The sequence below is a fragment of the Danio rerio genome, chromosome 23, assembly GCF_049306965.1.
Source record: "Danio rerio strain Tuebingen ecotype United States chromosome 23, GRCz12tu, whole genome shotgun sequence".
Classification (NCBI taxonomy): Eukaryota; Metazoa; Chordata; class Actinopteri; order Cypriniformes; family Danionidae; genus Danio; species Danio rerio.
Window position 1 is genome coordinate 8,731,633 of NC_133198.1, and position 23,024 is coordinate 8,754,656.

The 23,024-nt window shown below is 36.1% G+C and overlaps 1 protein-coding gene and 1 long non-coding RNA gene across 7 annotated transcripts in view; one reads left to right on the forward strand and one right to left on the reverse strand.

Moving 5' to 3' along the window:
- Positions 1 to 319: 319 nt before the first annotated feature.
- Positions 320 to 5,235, reverse strand: LOC137489087 (uncharacterized). Of its 3 annotated transcripts, none has more exons than XR_011008414.2 (4): positions 4,976 to 5,235; positions 4,589 to 4,686; positions 4,046 to 4,200; positions 320 to 1,234 (listed from the first exon to the last, which is right to left on the reverse strand). It is a non-coding gene; the product is annotated as an uncharacterized lncRNA (long non-coding RNA). The 3 variants fall into 3 exon arrangements; XR_011008413.2 differs by having other exon boundaries at positions 4,530 to 4,686; XR_012398994.1 differs by lacking the exons at positions 320 to 1,234; positions 4,976 to 5,235 and adding an exon at positions 2,353 to 3,080 and having other exon boundaries at positions 3,231 to 4,200; positions 4,589 to 4,684.
- Positions 4,655 to 23,024, forward strand: part of rgs19 (regulator of G protein signaling 19) — a 98,724-nt gene continuing 80,354 nt past the window's right edge. For all 4 annotated transcript variants that reach the window (XM_005161942.5, XM_073937923.1, XM_009296656.4 and 1 more), the window contains exon 1: positions 4,655 to 4,807. Coding sequence is in view for 2 of the 4 variants with exons in the window: in XM_073937923.1 (XP_073794024.1) it covers positions 4,751 to 4,807 (57 nt within the window). In the remaining 2 variants the exon portion in view is untranslated. The remainder of the gene's footprint in view (positions 4,808 to 23,024) is intronic.

Here is a 23,024-nt window from a genome sequence, read left to right on the forward strand (position 1 = left end):
CTCCGCCAGAGAGAGCCTGAGAGACAGGCTGCAAATGCTGTTTGGATACTCTTTGTGCAGTGATGATGTTTATATTTATAAAAGGTCAGTCAAGTTAGCCTTAATTTGCATGAATTTAATGTTTTATTATTTTAAATTGTCATGCTGTAATAAAATAACCATGATATAAAAATTTACATTTAGTCATTTAGCAGATGCTTTTATCCAAAGCGACTTACAAATGAGGACAAGGAAGCAATTTACACAACTATAAGAGCAACAATGAATAAGTGCTGTAGGCAAGTTTAAGGTATGTAAAGTCTAAGAAGGAGAGCATTAGTAATGGAATTTTTTTATTTTTATTTTTTTTATTTTTTTGAGTACAGTTAGTGGTATATACAGAGAGGCGATTGCAAAGTAGGAAGTGAAGTGGAGACTAAATAGTTGAGTTTTTAGTCGTTTCTTGAAAACAGCGAGTGACTCTGCCGTTCTGATGCAGTTAGGGAGTTCATTCCACCAACTGGGCAGATTGAATGCGAGAGTTCGGGAAAGTGATTTCTTCCCTCTTTGGGATGGAACCACGAGGCGACGTTCATTCACAGAACGCAAGTTTCTGGAGGGCACATAAATCTGCAGAAGTGAAGGCAGGTAAGAAGGAGCAAAGCCAGAGGTCGCTTTGTAGGCAAACATAAGAGCTTTGAATTTGATGCGAGCAGCAACCGGCAGTCAGTGCAAATGGATGAGCAGCGGAGTGACATGTGCTCTTTCAGGTTCATTAAAGACCACTCGTGCTGCTGCGTTCTGTATTAAATTAAATGATTGTGAAGCTATTTCATTTCAAACTTTCATAAAAGAGTTATTAAATATATCATTAACTTTAAGTTAAACACAATAATGGTATATTCTGACATAAGATTTTAATAAGACTTTAATTAACACCGTTAATACCTATCATCTTCCGTACACATGCGAAGGCGGTACTTTTCCCATCTTTTCTCAAAAACTACTGTTTCAAAAGACATCAATCAAGATTTGGATTGTGCAATAAGTATTCTCCCAGAGAATGAACACACAAGCATGCTTATCTGGCTTTCAGTGACGGAGGAGTGGTCGTTTGAGTGCGTTGAATAGCAAAAAGTGCACGGAGCATGGTTAGTCTACGTTAGTTAAAATCCAGTGCTCTTGTCCATCCTTACTGCATTGGCTGAGGTGAATCCCTCAGGTCCTTCCGGGTTTGAAAAAAAGCATTTTTTATCTGCAAAATATAAAATGTAAATATGACATGGGGATCATGTTTGAAGAGTTTGACACGTTTGAAAAGCTATAATCATAAAGGATTAAATTACACGATGTAAGCTCAGTTTAAGATGCATTTCTTGTTGCATGATGTTGCCTTCAAGTGGCCAAGACTTCAAGTGGGTATTTTGGACATGCCCTTTGTATTGACCTTTCTGGATGCAGATGTGTGCATGGTCAGGTTGTTTCATTACAAAATGACATCGCCACCTATTGGCCTGGCATGCTCAATACAGCAGCTTAAATATTGTTGTTTGGGTCATTTTGATGTTTTTGTTTGTGTGTGATTTTTTTTTAAAAGCACAAATGAAAGAAACGTCCTTTTTAGTACATGGTTGCTATGTAATAGTTCCATTAGATCTTTTCAATTATAGGTTTTAACAGGATCAGCAAAAAAAAGTTGATTATAATAGAGCAGCAAATTTAGTCAAATTTCATAAAATCTCCACTAGAGAGCAGAGTTCACTAATGGTTTTGAGTATCATTTGGTAAAGCAACGTCGAAAAACCCACCCCGTATTGATAAAAGGTCCAGAATTTGTCAAATACATGAGCTCATTTGTCTTGTTTTGACTGCTATGGTGTCATTAATTGGGAAGGCATCAAAGAAGTCTTCCAATAAATGCAAATAATTATAGTCTACATCCAGTTGTGCAAAAAATAAAAAATAAATAAATAAAATAAAAATAAAAACAAACATAGAATCTGACGTAAGTAAAGCCATGTTTGACTACAAGTAACTTTTATTTTGAATTTTAAAGATTATTATTTTAAGAAAACAAAATAACTATAAAAAAGGTTTAAAGCACCTAAAGCAGCCAATATTATAATATACGAATTAGGCTATTTTTTTGTTATCCATGAATGTTCAAAATGTACTTTTTTAAATGCATTATTAACATTATTAATATTAATGTGTCATGTGCTGACCAGTTTGTTATTTGCAAAGGTTTGTGGTGATTTTCCTTTAAGCTATAGACATGTTATTTTGGGGTTTTATATTAAAACAAGGAAAACAATTCCTTAATTCTACTTTTTGCATAAACCTCATTTTATTTATTGGAAAGTTTTTTTTTTTATACACAAATGCAAATATATTCATTGTAAGCCTAATTTTTTTATTTTTTAAACGAGAACTAGATCTTATTTAAAAACCATCGTAGACTCTCACAACAAGAAAGCTATTAAAACTTATGAAACATGCTCTTTATTTAATATTCTGCAATAATTTGTTTTAGCTTTGTCATGTCCCGTCATTTATTTTTTTTGTTTCTTTCTTTCTCTCTCTCATTGTCTTTATTTTATTTTACCTATATTATGTTTGTTCTAAATTTGTTACATTTAACTTATTTCAAAAAAGTTATATTCCTATTGATTGTACTATACTTCTTTCAGTTTTGTATCTCTATTTGTTGTAATGTACTGTTGTTATTGCAATAAAAAAATAATAAATGAATAAAAGTTTGTTATTTGCCCAGTAAATGACAACAGACTACAGTGTTTTTTTATTTAAAACTTCAACAGACTCCTTTTTTTCCTAATGCTATATGATGTAATAAATGTATATTCTTGACCATCCGGCAAGCTAATCCAGCTAAAAAAATAGTGCTTAAAATGTCTCAAAAAGCTGTATTTAAACCTCATAAATAGAAAATGAGGTGAATATCTGCAAAAATGTCCACTTTTTGAGAAAAAAATAATAATAATAACCGCCCCTTTTACCAGGCAACGGGACTGAAGGTTGTAACTTTTTGGATTCTGGTTGACCTGTGAAGTGTCGAAACTTGGTCCTGGAGGACCGATGTCCTACATATTTTAGTTCCAACCCCAATTAAACACACCTGAACCAGCTAATCAAGCTGTTTCTAGGTATACTAGAAACTACCAGGCAGGTGTGTTGAGGCAAGCTGGAGCAAAACTATGCAGGACACCGGCCCTCCAAGACCGAGTTTGGACATCCTTGCTCTAGTGCATGGCAACCACAAATCAACTATGGCTTTGCTAAACCAACTATCATTATTTTTTTTGTAAAAGCAGTTATACAATTTGTTATCAGACATATGCCATAATAAGGACACGACCAATTCTTATAAGGGCTGCTATAAGGTCCCTGACAGATTCTTTGCTCTGCTGTTTCTCAACATCAGAGACAAGTAAACAAAGCCAGAATTCAGCCTAATTATTGCTTAAAGTATTATGTCAGCATTATAATTAGAAAGGAGGGAGGCAAGGTGAAAGATTGGTCAATTTCACATCTCCTAAGATTAAAATGGCGGTGAAGCCAAAGATGACAGGAAGCAGATAACACAATTAGCCGAGCTGCTACTTAAAGGTGGAGAAAGAAAATTGCCTGTAGCCTAACAACATAGATGATCATTAATTATGCCTAAAAGGAATTTAACAACCAAATGCTTTTTCAAAGACATTCTTATAGCTCCCACTAACTAAATGCTCAGCAAAATAAGTGCTTTTAGGAGGGATATGCATTTAATCATATGATAAATCAAACTGCGGGCTTCTTAATTGAGTGTGAGGGAGGGGGGTTGAGCCCTGCGATGAGGCAGAGAACTTTACTGACACCAAGTGGTGGAAACACAAGTGTCCCATCAAAATAACCCTCAGCCTTCCCCAAATGGTCGTTCTGCAGCTGCTTGAGGTTTATCATGCAGCAGAGATACTGTGCTTCTTATGGCTCACAGAACTCTGTCAACTAAATCATAGAGAACGTTGCATGAAAATTAATGCGGATGATTAAAAGTAATGCAACTTACATTTTAAGCAGAAATGGTTTGCATTACTATGATACTGAACATTTGTGTCTGCAAGAATCTTGCTGTTGAAGGATTTTTGTAGCTCGTTGTTCTTCTTAGTGCTTGGCTCCCCCTGCTGGATATTTACAAGATTTGTATGGAGACTTGATTGTGATCTATAAAAAACAATGATGTTTAGATTAACACAAATTGTTTATTATATAAACCATTATTTGTTATATTTGTGGTATGTATATACAGTTATTTAAAGGAAAAAATAGTAAAAGGCTGGATAAAACATATCTTAATATTAGGGATATTCAGATAAGATCAATTTAATGAAATAAAGAGAATTTATTTTCAATGGCTAGACAGCATGGAAGTCTTATAAGGCCTAGTTAGTCTTATTCCATGAGTGGCACCCCAAATGTTAATTAAGCCACAAAGGGGGCTCGTTATGCAGTGTTATCATATTATGTCAATCAACATATTGTGTGGCACTTACTTCAGCCGCCTGATTATAATATGATCAACTTTTAAAGTTCTCCTGGAAATGACAATTACCGAGGAAGTCCTTCGTCAATCGACTGAGTAGAACTGTCTAAATCAGCGCATGCGCAATTCATCCCCAGCCTGCCTCCGTGAGGGTGTCGATTCTCAAGCTGGAACATTGGAGGAAAAAAAAGATACTGTATTTTACACACTAAACAGGCAAAAAACAAACGGATGTGCTTCAGAAAACGAAACGGCTACCGCCCTCCTGATCATTTTAATGCCAAAATTGTAAGTATTGTCATCGTCGGCGTTTTTAACAGCTTAAACGTTGAGTTTGCCAGTGGATGGTTGGTTCTTTCCCGTTTTTTTTTCTCCCGGAGAATGGGTCGTCCTCCCTAATCCCAATCTTCTGTCTTTACATTTGTTTTTTGTGCAGTATAAAGGGCAAGAACTTACTTCTGCGGTTTAGCTGGAGCGAAGCTTTCTAGAAACTGAGAGGTTGAATGTCTTCGACTGCTTATTCGCAGTCGAAGAGGGAATACCGCTTATTTTCGCGTCTCTGTTACTGGCCGTTCCGCTTCACCAGGATGAGATAGATATGAGGTCGGAGAGCTAGACGGAGTTGTCTTCTGCTGTAAAAGGCATTTGTGAGCCCCATTCAGTAGTCGTGCTCCGGGAGAGATGTGTTTTTGGTGTACAGTTATTACAGGAAGACCGAGAGCGCCCGGTGTGAGTGAGTGTGTGTGTGTGTGTGTGTGTGTGTGTCACGGGCATTACGGGTTTAATTTACCTTTAAAAAAACATTTGCATAACACAGTCGATGATTTAAATCTCTCTCCGTAAAACGGTCTGAGCTGATACAATGTCGGTTTGGGGAATTTCGGTACATCTGAAAGCTAATGCACGGATTATAGCGTTGTATGAGGGGTATATTTTCAAATCAAACATCAAGGAAGTGGGGGAGGATAAGGCTCTGGTTAACTTGTGTTATTTTATATATATAAACCGCATATTTTTGTCGAGCAGTGAGAATAAAAACCCGCAAGCTTTTTCGTGCCGAAAGATGTTCTTTTCCCTTTCACTGGCTGTGTAGTAAAGCGCGTTCGCGATGCACGCGCGGGACCTTCGGGTGAATGAATTCTGTGTGCGCGTACTCGTCGCGTTGGGGGCGGGGCTCGTGGTGTCGCGTGGCGGCGCAGAGCTTTGAACGCGTTCGCGCGTGTCGCTGCGGAAACGGAGGGGAGACACTAGCGCGCGTGTAGCGCTGACGTCAGAGAGAGAATTCCCGAGGTTAAGAGATATTTATGTCCAGTCAATGATTATACGTGACCTTTTGCTTTCCCGACGAAGCCAAGGCTTGATTTCTGTGTACTGACCGCATCAAAGGCCCTGTGTGTTGCTTGACGGAATTAAATAATCATCACGGTGTCAGTATGTAGCCTTCTTAGTTTGTGATGACAACAACGAGGGCTATATTTAGCCAAAAGAATGACATGTTTTGAAATACCAAGTAAGCTTCCACGTGGGCATGCCAGTCAACTCTCAGCTGCTTTGATATCTGCAGCATCTCTCTGCTGTACCAGGAATCGGCTTTAGTGAGATAATACCTCATTTGGACCACAGAGTCACACACTTTTGAGTTCTTAAAGGTCATTGTGTTTGTATCGTCTTGTAATTATGCATTGGGCATGAATCAGATCAGATGTCTCCTGAAAATATGAAGTGACAGAGGGCCTGTACCAGCTTTTTTCTATTTTAAGAAACGCCTAACAAGTCAGGAAATAAAGAACTAGCAATTAACTAGAACTAGACCTAACATTTAAATCAGCAACTGAGACCTAGATGTTATTGTGATTATTGGACCCTCTTTCGTTTTGAAGAAAAAAAAGAGGTTTCATTAAGCTAATTAAGTGGGCTTAAATAATCAGTTGACTTTAAAGGGGTTGTTCACCCAGAATTGAAAATTCATTGATCATTTATCGCAAACCTTTTTGAGTTTTTGTCCTATGTTGAACACAGAAGAAAGTATTCTGAAAAACGCTGAAAAGATGTAACCATTCATTTCCATATTTACTATAGTAGTGAACGCGGTTTTCAAAATATCTTCCTTTGTGTTCAACAGAAAAAGAAACTCACAAAGGTTTCCACTAGAGTTAATGAATTAAATAGCGAGTGAATTTAAAATGTTCAGTTTCTGTTTTATTGAAAATGTTTTTTTTTTTTTTGCATTCAGAGTCTGTTTGTCTGTTTGTTAGAATCATTGTTTAATAAACAGATACAACTTATTATTTATTTAGATTTAAACATAGTATTTCCTGTAAACATTTTGCCATTATTAAGTAAATGTGAAAAAAAAAGTTTTGAGTGCACACTGTTATTATCACACTGACCCATTTTTTGATTAAATACATAGATTCAAACTTGCAAATGAAATAAACTACAGGACAAACACAAGTACAGTGCTCAGAATAATTGAGTACACCACATTTTAAAAATTATTATTTTTTTAGCAATTTCTAAGTGAATATAGGCAAGGTATTTTGGTGCTTTTAAACAAAAAAGATTTATTAAACAGATATATTTATTAGAACAATATTTTAGTCACCAAACATATTTAGAAATTGAAAGATAATACAATTAAATTTAAGCAAAATATTGCAAAAATAAATTACAACCTACAAAATTTTAACTAAATCTTTTCATTTGTTTTGCTTCTGTTGATTTTTCTTTTTAAAATTTGGGTGTATTAGTTTTTGGACCGTTATCGTAAGGTTTTTTGATAGATAAGCTTCAGATTTGGCTTCAGTACTGTCTAATCTAATGTATGCACAAATACAGTTGAAGTCAGACTTATTAGCCCCCCTGATTTATTAGACCGCTTGTTTATTTTTTCCCCAATTTCTGTTTAATGGAGAGAAGATTTTTCTGACACATTTCTAAACATAATAGTTTTAATAACTCATCTCTAATAACTGATTTATTTTATCTTTGCCATTATGACAGTAAATAATATTTTTACTAAATATTTTTCAAGACACTTCTATAGAGCTTAAAGTGACTTTTAAAGGCTTAACTAGGTTAATAAGGTTAAATAGGCAGGTTAGAGTAATTAGGCAAGTTATTGTATAACGATGGTTTGTTCTGTAGATTTTCGAGAAAAATGGAGCTTAAAGGGGCAAATAATGTTGTCCCTAAAATGGTGTTTAAAAAATTAAAAAAACTGCTTTTATTCTAGCCGAAATAAAACAAATAAGACTTTCTCCAGAAGAAAAAATATTATCAGACACACTGTGAAAATGGTCTTGCTCTGTTAAACATCATTTGGAAAATATTTTAAAAAGAAGAAAAAGATTTGAAGGGGGCTTATAAATATGACTTCAACTGTATAATAGCTTTCTATTAAAATATGAATTTAAAACACATATTTGTGAGGGGTGTACTTATATATGCCAAGCACTGTACATAAAAAGAAAACTATATATTTTGTTATATAGTTTGATTTGCATTTGTCTTAATGTATAAATTCTGGCAATTTATGTCTATCATAAGAGAAATCAACATAAATATTTTTCCAATTAAAAAACAAAAAAAAAAAAACATTAAATATGGTGTGGTGGGGAAATGGCAAAAAACGTTTTACAGATGTTTTTAACGTTCATATAACTTAATAAACAAATAGAGTTTTTAGACACCAACTTGTATTTAAAATTACCAAAACAAAATCATAAAGCAGTTATAATCTGTTGTTTTTAGCCTTGCTAAACTTTTATGTATTCTCTCTGGGTCAAAATGGATGTAATAGCTTTATAAGGGTTAAAAAAAATCATTATGAGAGGCGTTGGTTCATGAGTGAGACTACTCTAGTCATGGTTGTTTGGGTGTGTGTAGTTGTGTAAGAGAACATATATAAATATATAGTTTTACCTTAATTTCACATTGCACAGTATTTTCATCTTATACGTGTTTTTATCACATTCAAATCAGACTTCAAGCATAAAAATTAATGCAGGAAACTTTGTACTAAAGTAGAACTTTGTAAAATAAGCTATAAAATAAATAAATAAAAATAAATAAATAAATAAATAATAAATAAATAAATAAATAGATTATTTATAAAATAAGATAGTTTATTAAATAAATAAATTAATTAATTAATTCATTAATTAATAAATAGTTTATTCATAAAATAAGATAGCTTTGCAGTTTATAAACATGTAGTAAAGGCAACTAATCTAAAATATAGATTACACAAAATTGCACTTCTTTTTTTGATGTGGTAAAGCTTCCGTAATTTTTTATTTGCAAAAACAGGACGTCATGCTTTTTTTAATTTTATTTTTTTTGCGTTTGTTATTTACAGTATATATTTAATACTTAGTTTATCTTTTAATTTTGCACTAACTCATCAATTTTAAACAAACATCTGTCATTTTATCATAGTTTTCAGTAACTCAAGACAGAGATTAACAATAAAAAAGCATGCATATTTTTTATCAAAAAAAGAAGTTTCCATCAGTACGGTATGCAGAGATAGTTATCATAAACCACATCCTACTGCAAGAAAAAAAGACTCACTCATTTTGTCTGCAGTATAGGCATTATTAAACAGCAGCTCCTGAATGAACAAAACCAGAGAAAATAGAAAATCAATGTGACCAGTCACTGGGGCAGAATCCTGAATAAATGATTCCCTTATTCATGGCCTTCAGGGTTGTGCAGGGTTCATAAGGGGCTAGTCGTCCTCTCTGAAGCCCTAATTCAATCAGAACACCGCTTAGCTGCTTTAAAAAGAAAAGTCTTTCACCAGTGCATGTTGCAAATGCACCTTTTTACATTGTATAGTCAGTACGTTAAAGTTAAAGACTTTAAAAGTTTCATGATACACGATCTTCTGTGAGTTGCCTTTATTGTTACAGTTTGAACAGCTCAAGTCTAGAATGCTTTATTTGATTTATTTATCTATGTAAATATTTGTTGATGGTATTAGAGGATAGAGCATTTTAATTTTGGATGAAAACTGTGTCATGCACAATGTGCAGCAAGAATGATCATCAGCAATTTTTTGCTCAGAACAAAAAGATTGTACATTTCAATGTCTAAAAGCAAGTTACAGAATTCAGCCTATGCTGAATGGCTCCACTGAGACCTGAATGTGTTACAGTTTGCTCATTTTTCATTCAAATATGCTGTTGGCGGGGGGCATTGCAGTGGCGCAGTATATAGTGCTGTTGCCTCACAGCATGAAGGTCGCTGGTTCGAGCCTTGGCTGGGTCAGTTGGCATTTCTGTGTGGAGTTTGCATGTTCTCCCTGCGTTCGTGTGGGTTTCCTTCAGGTGCTCCAGTTTCCTCCACAGTACAATGACATGCGGTACTGGTGAATTGGGTAGGCTAAATTGCCCGTAGTGTATGAGTGTTAATGAGTGTGTATGAGTGTTTCCCAGAGATGGGTTGCAGCTGGAAGGGCATCCGCTGCATGAAACATTTGGTAAATATGTTGGCGGTTCATTTCGCTGTGGCGACCCCAGATTAATAAATGGACTAAACCGAAAAGAAAATGAATGAATGCTGTTGACGGGACTGCTCATTAAATAAAGTGACTGTGTGAATTAGGGCTGCACAATATATCGTTTCAGCATCAATATAGCAACATTTGTATGTATCCACAATAGTCAAATCACAAAGATATGCAATGTTGAGTTGACTTTGCAATGTAGTTTTTACATTTATATAATCAAAACCATAATGCATGTTCTGTTTGTTTCACTTTTGTCTTTGCGTTGTTGCATGTATATACACTGTAAAAAAATCTGTTATTTTACTTTTTTGTCCGGGAGCTTGGGTGCTGGAAAAAAATGTAAAAAAATGGCCGTTAAGTTACAAACATTTACCTTAAAATAATGGTTGTTTAACTACAGAAATTTCCTTAAATTTTACATTTACGGTACATTTCTGTAATTTACATCTGTTATTTTATCCCAGATGTCTGTAATTCAATAACAATTATTTTAAAAACAAATTTGCAGCACCCCAGCTGCCAGAAAAAAAACTTGAAATAACATATATATATATATATATATATATAAATATATATATTTTTACAGTGTTGTAGTTTATTACAGGTTATGCATGATTAATTTCCCTACAGAATCATCCAATCAATCAAGATTAATACATTTGGCACACTTTAGGGGCCAGTTCTCAATATTATCTATTGAGATTAATATGTATGTTATTGAAAATGCTTATTAATACTTACTGTATGAATTAATTAATTCGTTTATTTTCTTTTCGGCTTAATCCCTTTATTAAAATGGGATCGCCACAGCGGAATGAACCACCAACTTATCCAGCACGTTTTTACGCAGCGGATGCCCTTCCAGCCGCAACCCATCTCACACACACATTCATCCACACATGCACACTACAGACAATTTAGCTTACCCAATTCAGTTGTCCTGCATGCCTTTGGACTGTGGAGGAAACCCACACAAACGCAGGGAGAACATGCAAACTCCACACAGAAATGCTAACTGACCCAGCCGAGGTTTAAAGGTTCAGGACACCCCGGAGAACTTTTTTTTTATATTAACAGATGTGTGTGTTGAGCATCAGTTAAGACAATGTTAGCACCTTTAATTGTGGGTGAAACTGGATAATTTTGAGCTTTTGTCAGCTAATTTCAGCTTCCGGGTTTAAAATGATTTTTGGGGCGGGATCAAAATCAGCGACGTAGCACAGAACTGCAAGTGCAATGATGACGCGTCGGTTTCTCATTATTATTCATAGCGGAGTTTTCTTATCCTATGAGAAGAGCCAGCTGCTTAATTATTCATGAGACCTGCCAGACCTGCCAGTGTCAAGGCCGAGCTGAGAGACACGGAAACCACGGCACAGTATTTAGCCGTTCATGTAGGCTCATATGCGTTTGTTTCCATGATCCACGGGGTTTGTTGCATTTTCCCCCGCGATCTTGTCAGGGCCGATCATACAGCAAAGCTGTGTGTGTGCTGCTAGCTTTTTTGTAGGGAGAGCAGCACGAGAATTAGAGAATGGCGGACGCTGTCTTTTATCAGGAGTTCGTTCAGATTCTGACACATCGCCATGCTGCTGTGTTTGCCTAAATCCTCCAGATTACCAGCAGGGTTAATGGTTAAAATGAACAGGTCAGGAGACCTGCTGCACTGAGTCTGCTGGATACGGGGATTGAGGGAGAAGTCTTCATTTATAGTGTTTACATGAACACACATCTTTATAATGATATAAATTGTGGTTTTCTGTTTATGAAATTATGAATAACAAATGTAGCAGGGCATTAAATCACTGTTCATTTCTTTGCATTTTAACTTTGTAAACTATAAACTCATGCGTCTCCTCACGGTTTGTCTCATTTTGTGAGCTAACTGACAACAGCAGTTATTCGCTCACCTTCTCCCCTGCTGGCTACGCCCATTCCTGCCTGATGCTCGAGGAGCTCCGCCCATTAATCATGCATCTTTTGAAAAAATTCTGAAGTAGACTTAAACCGAAAGTGGGGGGTGTCATGGCCCTTTAAACCAGTCACCTTCTTGCTGTGAGGCGACAGCACTACCTACTGCGCCATTGCCTCGCCCCTATCTGAAGCATATATCCTGTATAATCTTATATTCATAATCCTACCCAATACCTAAACTACCTTAATAACTATTTATAAGGAGCAAATTAGAAGCTGATTGAAGCTAATTTCAAAATAGTTTGCTAAGAGCAAGAATTGAACCTTAAAATAAAGTGTGACCAACAAATCAAAGCATATAACCAAGTATATCACAATATATATTGCAGAAAAGCAAAACATCGCAATATCAGATTTTTCCAATATCTTGCAGCCCTAGTGTGAAGTGAACATATCTTTTCATTGCATCTGCTATATCAGCATCTTTGCAGCCGGTTATGGTTTCTAAATTCTCCTCATCATAACTGGTGAATATTGACCTCATTTTTATTTTTGTGATAAAGTATATAGTCACAGCAATGCTGCATGTTATTGTTTTATTTGAGAATCACATAAATAACCACAACAAACATTGATTTTACAATGACCATTTAAAAGGCTTTAAATAGGGTTTTTGCTATCCATATTAGAGTAACGCTATCTATATTAACTTACACTGTTTGTTCAGTCTACTTGTTCAAAATGAGTTAAAACAACACAATTCTTGAGTTGAACTTACTTGTTTTATGTTTAATCCACTTAAATTTGTAAAAACTTTTTTAATTTCTTCATGTTGTCCAAACACATATCAATAGACTGATTTTATGCGGCCGCCATTTTAAAAGCGAAATTGCGGCTGCATTGGGAAGAAACCCGGATGTATCATTGGGAGTTACATAGGAATGTTGCGTATTTGGCTGTATATCTTATCAGCAAATAGAAAGTGACACAAATTTATCATTTCACCGCCTTGCGAGTGACCCGAAGGTCCGTTCTGAACGAATGGTGAACATAAAAAGGGATATCAGAGCTCATTTTCAGCAAAGTTAAGGGAAATGGAACTAGTTGGCTAATGTTTACCAAACACACGTTTTAGATGCTATTTGTCAAACTCGAGTTAAAGAAATTATTCTTTCTCTGTATTTGACTTGTCACGATACTGAATCAAAAGAAAAAAAACATCAATTTCCCGCTAACACTTAAAGGGCACCTAGGTTACCCCTTTTTTCAGATTTAATATAAGTCTTTTGCGTCTCTAGAATGTTTATATAAAATTTCAGATCAAAATACCCATCAGATTTTTCATTATGGGGGCAACGCGGTGAAATTATCACAAATTGAGGAGCGGGGAAGGAAGGCGGGGTGGAGCTACAATGCGGGGAAGCCTTCACAAACTGAGGAGCGATCACAAACTTAGAAGCGATCACAAACTAAGGAGCGGGAAAGGGGGCGGGGTGGAGTGACAACGCAGGGAAGCCTTCACAAACTGAGGAGCGATCACAAACTGAAAGCGGCGAGAGCATCAAAGTAGCCAGAAGTCATTCATTTTCAATGAGAACCGGCGGCGAGGAACATCGCGGTGCGTCTTCTTCTGTGTGAGCGTCGAGGAGAGTTAAAATCAAGTCAACTTTATGATATGAGCTATAACCGGGCTTGACGTGGTTTGGCGGCAAGCAATCACAATGAAGTAGTCCACCGCTTGAGAGGAGTTCAGAGAACACAGACCGGTGAACTTTGGTTCTGACCACAGTTGTTCTCAAGAGTTTGATTATTGCGGTTGCCGGATTTTTCGCGACAACGTTGGGCCCCCTAATCACGCAGGGCTTCTGGTTAAAGTTAATGTTAGTGCTGGTCCTATACTTCCGGGTTTCTTCCCACTGCAGCCTCGCTTTGGTTCTTTAAAATGGCGGCTGATTGAATTAAGCGTATTGTGTGGAACCCAAGATTATTACAGCGTACTAAAGGGAGGGATGTACCGGTGAAGAAACTGCTTCTGTGATGGAATGTTCTGGTACGCAGTGCTCTGTAGCGTCGACCAAAAGGTAAAAGTTCAAAGAGGCAGTGTGCTGGGTGTGAGCTGTCCAGGGTGATTCTGGCAGCCCTTCTGCTCACTCTGACTAAGTACAATTTTTGTAGAGTCGGGAGAGATGTACCTGTGATTCGCTCAGCAGTCCAAAACTATTCGGCGTAGTCTTTGAAGGTCAGATTTGGTAGCTAAGCTAAACCAGAGAGTTATTGAAGTGCAGAGGACTGATTAGTTGGTTATAACACTCAGTAGAGTTGTCAAAAGTTGCGACTCTGGTACCAATCAGTACTGCAATTTTAAAACGTCAATTTACCGCTAACATCTGAGCACCGTTGGGCATGTTCTTAAACATCGCTGATGTGTTTTTGAGGAGATATATGGGTCAGCTGATAGACGTAGCTTTCAAACAGTCCAGTGTCCGTGTATCTGTGTTTGTGTTCACAGCAGTTTGTAACTTTTTCATTTAGTCACTATTAATTCTTATGCATTTATATGATGTCATTCATTTGGTGTCTCCCCAAGTAGTTCTTTTTGATATTTGGTGACAGTTCACTAGAAAGTGATGATATTGTTGTCCTCGACTCAATTTAAAGAAACAGGGCTCTATTTACAAATTCAATTCCATTAATGTTTATTTCTATAGCGCTTTTGCAATATAGATTGCGTCAAAACAGCTTAACGTAGAAGTTCTAGTAAAATGAAACTGTGTCAGTCCAGTTTTCAGAGTTGAAGTTCAGTTTAGATCAGTTCAGTGTGGTTTAATTTTCACTGTTAAAAGTCCAAACGCTGAAGAGCAAATCCATCAATGTGCAGTCCCAAACCAAGCAAGCCAGTAGCAAGGAACAAACTTCAAATGTTTTGCATGATATTCCAGCTTTGCAAGTTTAATTAGCTTCTTTGGATGGAAACATAGCTTTTGTAATTGCTTATATCCTTCCCCAGCTTCTCTGTAGGTTTTGAAACTGTGTGGCAAACAGGGGTTGCACATTATCAGTCACACCACCAGCCTCACTCCACTCCTACAGCTCTTGGCCACACCCCTTAGTTGTCAGTACATGCAATAGAGATGTTTTCCTGTGAGATTGGCTGGATTATTGACTGAAACTAATCTCTGGTTGATTGATGGAAGCCTCTCTAATTTCCTTTGCTGGCTGCATGCAAAAATAACACACAATGTGTCAAAATCTGTGATGCAAATTATAAAGATCCAACAGTTTAGTGGATTTGTCAGTGAATGTTCTGATGGGCTCTGTGTTGACCTTTGAGGGGGTGTGCTAAAGCGTTATAGGGTCAAATTTCACACAAATAATCACTATTGTGCTTTTGGTTTGTATTGGAAGACTGTCTTTGTAATATGTTTTTAATAAAAGTGCCAGTTAAATGATGAATTTATTAGCTTACAGTAAAAGTATTTTATTGGGATTATTGACAAGCATTACATGCAAAACTGTGATTAGCGATCAGTAAAGATATGGGTAAAAAACGGAAGGACTGGGTTGTTAACTTGTCAGAATGTTGATAAAGGGACTAATGCTGTCCAGGAACGAGCAAGAGGTTTTTTTTTTTTCATGATGCTGCTTGTTTTTCTTGATGAAACACAATACCGGGGACATTGCTCGGAAAACCAAGCCCTGACTTGAATGACTTTCATGTCAAAATAATTCAGAGAGGCATTGTGTTCGCAGCATATTCTGGAGTGGAATGCTGGGAAAGTGATGTCAGATAAGCCACTTGAACTATCTGGTGAACAAATAGTTTGAGCTTGACTTTTTAGGCGGCCTAAAAGTTCAAGCTGTTTTGCAGATTTTCAGTCAGTTTGATAGCGCTGAATAGTTTTATCGTTGTTTCAAAGATGTGCTCACATCGAGCAACTTTTGACTCAGAAGTTTGACATTAGTAAAAGAAAACATACGATTTATACAAAAAACATAATTGATTTTGTTTGTTGGGTGCTAAGATTATGAGCTTAAAAAGTATGTCTAATATCATATGGGGAGTCCAAGCTTGCATTCTGCCACCACGTGCAATACACATCTCAAAATCTAATAAAAAAATAAAAATCAAAAATCAAAGTATAGAACCAAATCCCCATCCTACCAAGGGCTCTATTTTGACGGTCCATGCGCATAACGCAAAACGCAGGGCGCAAACGCTTTCAGGGTGTGTCAGAACACATTTTTGCTAATTTAAGGACGAGAACATCTGCTGTGCGTCATGGCGCATGGTCTAAAAGGGTTGAGTTTATTTTCTTATTGAGTTATAGGTGTGTTTTGAGAATAAACCAATTAGAGTCATATCTCCCATTCCCTTTAAGAGCCAGCTGCGTCGCGCCATAAGCGCATTCGCTATTTACAGGACGTAAAGTAAGTCTAAGTGAAAAAAATGAGCATTTCACAAGCAAACAGTTAACAGTTTTTTTAACAGAAAACTGTTAAACAGAGCATCTACTGCGTGAGAATGAGAGATAATGGATCACTTTTATTTTCGCTCTTGGATAGGGAAACCTTTACGCACAGACATCAATTAGTCTATAAATAAATACTTTTGTTTGTTAAGCGCAAATATTAGTTTCAAAACTATTTCTAAATTCAGTTCTAATTTTCAGCTAACGAATAAATGAACAATAATAACAAAATGTGCTCAAAAACCTGAGTTATATCCTAAAACACATGCTGTGCCCCATATGGTCTAAATCTTGACAGGTGCACAAATCTAAGCTTGTTTTTAATAAAACAAATATAAATATGGATATAATAAATAATACTGCTAATAATAATAACATTATACAAAAGCAAATTGTTATGAATGAACTGAAAAAGCCTCCTGAGATGAACAAGACATAAAAGCAGTGATTTTTCATATTTATGTAGGCTAGAAAATAGTATGTTTTGTAATATTTTAATCCTTTATATTTATATCCTATATCTATTCTTATTATATCCTATATATATCCTTAATATTTAATTTTTTTCATATGTAAAGATATTTGCCTATTGCTCTCTTGTGCGTATTAAGCAGTGTGTAAGCGAGGCACAACTCTGCGCCGGAGTGTAGACCGGGTTTGTTTTGGTCTAATGAAAAATCAATTTTAGTTTCTCAAAATAGCAACGCGCCAGCAGTGCGCCTAAGAACGCCTTCCTTTTTAGACCAGAACACCTATGGGCGCACATCTGAGCGCAAATGCATTTGCTATTTAAACAGCGTAGCGCAGTGCCTCAAAGCGACTCTTGCGCCAAGCTGAAACTACCAAACAAGTATTGCGCCGCGCCTTGCGCCACACTGCGCCAGGTGTATAATAGGGCAATAAATGTCTTGTCGTTCAAGTTTTAGGAACAATAAATAATAACTTGTCTTCTAGTTGATTATTTGGCATAAACAAAGACCACTAGATTATGCTTATTTGATCAAAGTAAAATATAATCCATGGTTTCCGCTACATTCATTCCTCCGTGGCGAGGCACCACACCAAAATTTATCCCGCCACGGCTACATTACAGCTTCTTATTCAAAATATTCGATCGTTTTTTAAATAGCGGGTTAAAATCGCACCGAAAATGTATTAAAAGGTAAGTGAATTATAACAGCGCAAACTTTTCTGTGACCATAGTAGTGCTGTGCGTTCTGTTTAACCCTTCAAGGTGACGTGCTGACTGACAGACTGACAGGTGCGTGATGCGTGAGACCAGCAAACACGGCATAGCTTTGAGTTATGATGAACACAGTTTCCATAATTATACTTTATTTATAGATAAAGGTCTGTGGCTCTGCATATAATGACTTTACCTTGCAGGAGTATTTAGCCGTTTCACTTTACTTCAGGATGCATTAATGCCGCGGTCCGCTCCGCAAGTCTATCTGAGACATTCAGAAATATTTCCAGCAAATCTAATAAATGTTGGAGACATACTCGGTACATAAACGCACTAAATCACACTTCAGCCGCGTTTATGTGAGGGCGTGCTAAAAAATTTGCAATTGAGCAGTGTATACTTGATGGCGCGCAAGAAGTTTGCGCACGAACAGAGGAAATCGGCGCTCGAGTAGAGATTGACATGCTCGTAGGCTATTACATTAATGCGATCTCGACTAAATACTGCACCCACGACATTCGTCAATGAAATAACGCCACATGTAGTGGTAGATCTGTATAAAATGCCCAACAGTCTGCCACCATAAATGGAAATATCCTAAAGGAAACACTGTAATCATGCCTTAATTTAATTATTTAATTTTGACAGTAAGGTCTAACTTTGCTTAGGCAAAAGTCTTGTCACTTAGCAGAAATAAAGTACAGTATAGAATATAAAGTCATGGTGCAGTGGACAAAGAATTAATATTGTGTATGACTCACAATAAAGTCATCTGGAATGGCAAAGACTTTCAGGACTCCCAGAGTTCATCAAGATTCTTTGGATTCAGCTTCAATGCCTCCTCCTTCATCTCATCCCAGACATGCTCAATAATGTTCATGTCTGGTGACTGGGCTGGCCAATCCTGGAGCACCTTGACCTTCTTTGCTTTCAGGAACTTTGATATGGAGGCTGAAGTATGAGAAGGAGCGCTATCCTGCTGAAGAATTTGCCCTCTCCTGTGGTTTGTAATGTAATGGGCAGCACAAATGTCTTGATACCTCAGGCTGTTGATGTCATCCACTCTGCAGATCTCTCGCAGACCCCAATGCTGAATGTAACCCCAAACCAGGATTTTTTTCTTTACTAAACTTGACAGATTTTGTGAGAATCTTGGGTCCATACGGGTTCCAATAGATCTTCAGCAGTATTTGTGAGGATTGGGATGCAGTACAACAGATGATTCATCAGAAAAAGCTACATTCTGCCACTTTTCCAAATATTCAACTAGAAGTCAAGTTATTGTTTCTCTTAAATTGGCGATCGACGACAAGACTTTTGTCAGGAAGTCTAATTATGTATGCTTGTACTCATATCAAAATTTGGAAGAAACTATTTTTTGCTGCTTTTTTATTTTTTAAACACTATTAACATAAAATTGTCCTAAAATGTCAATATTTTCATCAGCATTTAGAAGAGCAAATAACAAAAGGCATCACAAAGCATATTATTTTCGTTCAAGTGCTGTAATGTTTCACTATTCACATTCGTAACGTTTATGTCCCTGCTGTTTGTAAGCTGTTAAAAACAGATCTTGTTTTTGGGGTCACGACCCAACGTGTTGAACAGAAGAATTCAAGTAAGTGTAAACAACTTGTTTGAGCAAAAGTTTATTGCGCCACTGTTGTTTTGTGGGACTTCATGTTTTGGTTTGATGGAAAAGGCTGGAGCGCAAGTCCCTAACAGATTAGCCTGGTGTCGCTGTAAGAAAAAACACATTTTAAAGAGGAAGCGTGAGTCACTCGTGTCATTCTAGAGCCATTTTGCTCCTTTGCTCTTTTCTTACACAAAATATACAAACAATTTTCAGACTTCATTACTTCATAACGGTACAATAAAGTGGTGCATACAAGTCTTGTGTAATCTTTCAAGCTTTTTGAAGTTATGATTTCTATGTAAGAAACAGACACTATTCACAACACTATTTAATTCTGTTTGCAAAAATGTAATGATATAATGATTGTTATGAATTAAAACGAATGTGCAGCTCACAGATTTAGTTGCAGTTGCTATCAGTTAACAGTTCACTCTAGAGCAGGGGTGCCCAAATTTTTCCTTATGAAGGGCCAAAAAACTTTGAGGCTAGTGGGCCGAAGGTAAATATAGTTGGGTAATTTTCTCTGTTATTTAATGTTTAGAAATGAGTAGAAAACATTGCTTTATATTAACTAATACAGGATTTTTTTTTACATTTAATAATTCACTCATTCATTCATTTTCTTGTCAGCTTAGTCCCTTTAATAATCTGGGGTCGCCACAGCGGAATGAACCGCCAACTTATCCAGCACGTTTTTATGCAGCAGATGCCCTTCCAGCCGCAACCCATCTCTGGGAAACATCCACCCACACACACACACACTCATACACTAGAGACAATTTAGCCTACCCAATTCACCTGCACTGCATGTCTTTGGACTGTAGGGGAAACCGGAGCACCCGGAGGAAACCCACGCGAACGCAGGGAGAACATGCAAACTCCACACAGAAACGCCAACTGAGCCTAGGTTCGAATCAGTGACCAAACGACCTTCTTGCTGTGAGGCGACAGCGCTACCTACTGTGCCACTTCGATGCCTTTATAATGCACTTGTTCGAGTAAAACAAAAACAATCAAATTTATAATTGCACTAGATTTTGCTTTGATTTGCTTCTGCATAGTCCTCTATCTGTCGAGTGACAGTATTTACATTTTTAAAAATCTGACTCATTTACTTTTTATTTGAAAATGTTCATTTCAGTTTGCTTTTATTGTAGCTCGGCAATAAAACAAACATAAAAGGTTACGTCAAATTAGAAATTACGATCTCTGTTTTAAAGGGGTTCGTCCCAACCTTCTCCATTATACTTACTTCTCCGCTCAGATGGGATGGTGGGCCAAATCAAAAGTTAAAATGGCCAACTTTGGCATGCGGGCTCTACTTTGGGCATCTCTGCTCTAGAGGAACATTCTTTTTCATTCATTCATTTGTTCATTTTCCTTCAGTTTAGTCTCCATGTTAGAGATTGCTACAGCCGAATGAACCACCAATTATTCCAGCTTATATTTTACGCAGCAGATGCAGTTCCAGCCACAACCCAGTACTGGGAAACATCCATACACACTTATTCACACACACTCTCATACACTACGAGTAATTTATTTGAGTTAATTCAACCCACGCCAACACAGGAAGAACATGCAAACTCCACACAGAAATGGCAACTGGCCGGGACTCGAACCAGCAAGCTTCTTGCTGTAAATCGACAGTGCTAACCACTGAGCCATCTATTTGATCTCTTCAGAAACCTTGAATTAGCTTCGTTTATAGCCGTTTTATGTTGTTTTTCAGAATTGCTTACTTATTACTACTTATTACTTATTTTTCATCATACATAATTGCAAGGAAAAGACCGACCAGCAAAATATCTTTTTTTTAATCTTTCACACTGTAAATCCCACAGTTGTCATTAATAAAGAAATTAAGTTGATATAACTTTACATTACGTAAAATATCAAGTTTTGGCATCAAAACCATCATTAGCTAACTAAGGTCACAAGTTTCATTGTTACAAACATAGTTTGTTGATTTGGTTTCCCATATCCATCGTTCAAATGAACATTTGCAAACTGCATCGCAAACTTGTACACTTGCAACTACACATCTAGAGCTGTAGTTAGAAGCATAGTTCCTGGTTGTGTTCAATTCCCCATTATCCACCCTATGGTCTATTCATTTAGAACGTTCTAACATTTAAAGTTGGGATGATAAAAAAAAAAAAAAAAATTTAAACTCATCTCTCTTAGGTGTAATTTGCTTTCAGAGTATTTTTACAGTTCAGTTTTAGCAATCTTCATATTGACAATTGCGCTCCTTTCGTAGTGCACTTTAAAAACATTCATGCCATTTTGAACACAGCCATGGCTCATGACGAAAGCTGTAGGTGACCTAATATTATTTTTGCCATGATGGCAGTAAATAATATTTTACTAGATATTTTTCAGGACACTTCTATACAGCCTAAAGTGACATTTAAAGGCTTAATTAGGTTAATTAGGATAACGAGGCAGGTTAGGGTAATTAGGCAAGTTAGACAAGTTAGGCAAGTTGTATAACGAATGTTTGTTCTGTAGACAGTCGAAAAAATTATAGCTTAAAGGGGCTCATAATTTTGTCCTTATAATGGTGTTTAAAAAAATTAAAAACTGCTTTTATTCTAGCCAAAATAAAACAAGTAAGACTTTCTCCAAAAGAAAAAATATTATCAGAGATACTGTGAACATTTCCTTGCTCTGTCAAACATAATTTGGAAAATATTTAAAAAAGAAAAAAAATTCAAGGAGGGCTAATAATTCTGACTTCAGCTTTTATATATATATATATATATATATATATATATATATATATATATATATATATATATATATATATATATATATATATATATATAATTTATAAATTGTATATTTATGTATTATATATATCTACGTTATATGACATGGGCCTGTTGGTTAAAACATTTCTGCAGTGGTTTAGTGGTTTGAATGTGTCAAATTGTAGACCTTAAAAAAAATTGATTAAATAATTTATTAAAAATTACCAACTTCATACTTTATAATAATAATTATCATTATTATTAAGCCCCTTTTTTATTTTTTAATAAATAGCCTACTGTAAATTAGGCCTACAGCCATTAACAATTTTTATATGATCTATATATAAGATCAGAATCATGTTAACTAAGTGATTTTATATAGAATATTCTAAATAATATTTGTAATGAAAAATAAATAGGTCCATATGTGTTGTTTACATATATTTCAATTATTATGGAAAACGAGTGTATGTTTTTACCAAAACTAATATTGGATTTTTCAAAGTGCATGTTTGTGTAATACATTAATTTGCAATATTAGAGTTTTTTTCTTAAGACTCTACCTCATTTAGTGTAGTTTTGGATGTTTTACTATATAAATAATGTGGTTCAAACGATGGATCTGCAACAGAGGAACTACGGTTTTGGTAAATACTCGTCAATACATTGTTCTTTTACCAAACAATGCATTGAACTATGATAGTTTGGCTGTGAGTTATGTCGTTGTTTGGTATACGCACCCCAGATCGGTCGATATATGTTATATGACACAACGTGGTCAATTTGCTTGTGATGCTAAATTTTGCAGAAGCAGCAGCAGGACAAAGGCACTACCTGAACCTATTTGTCAAAACAAAGAGAAAAGTTCTAACTTATTAGGCTTTACAGTGCACACTGGCAGTGAAAGAAGTTCATTAGGGTTAAGTTAGAAAAAAATTCTGGGCCAAACAGTTAAAACCTTATCTACTATATAGCAATTTGGTCAGTTCATTTTTATTTTTCAAAAGCAATTACGTAATATCATATTGT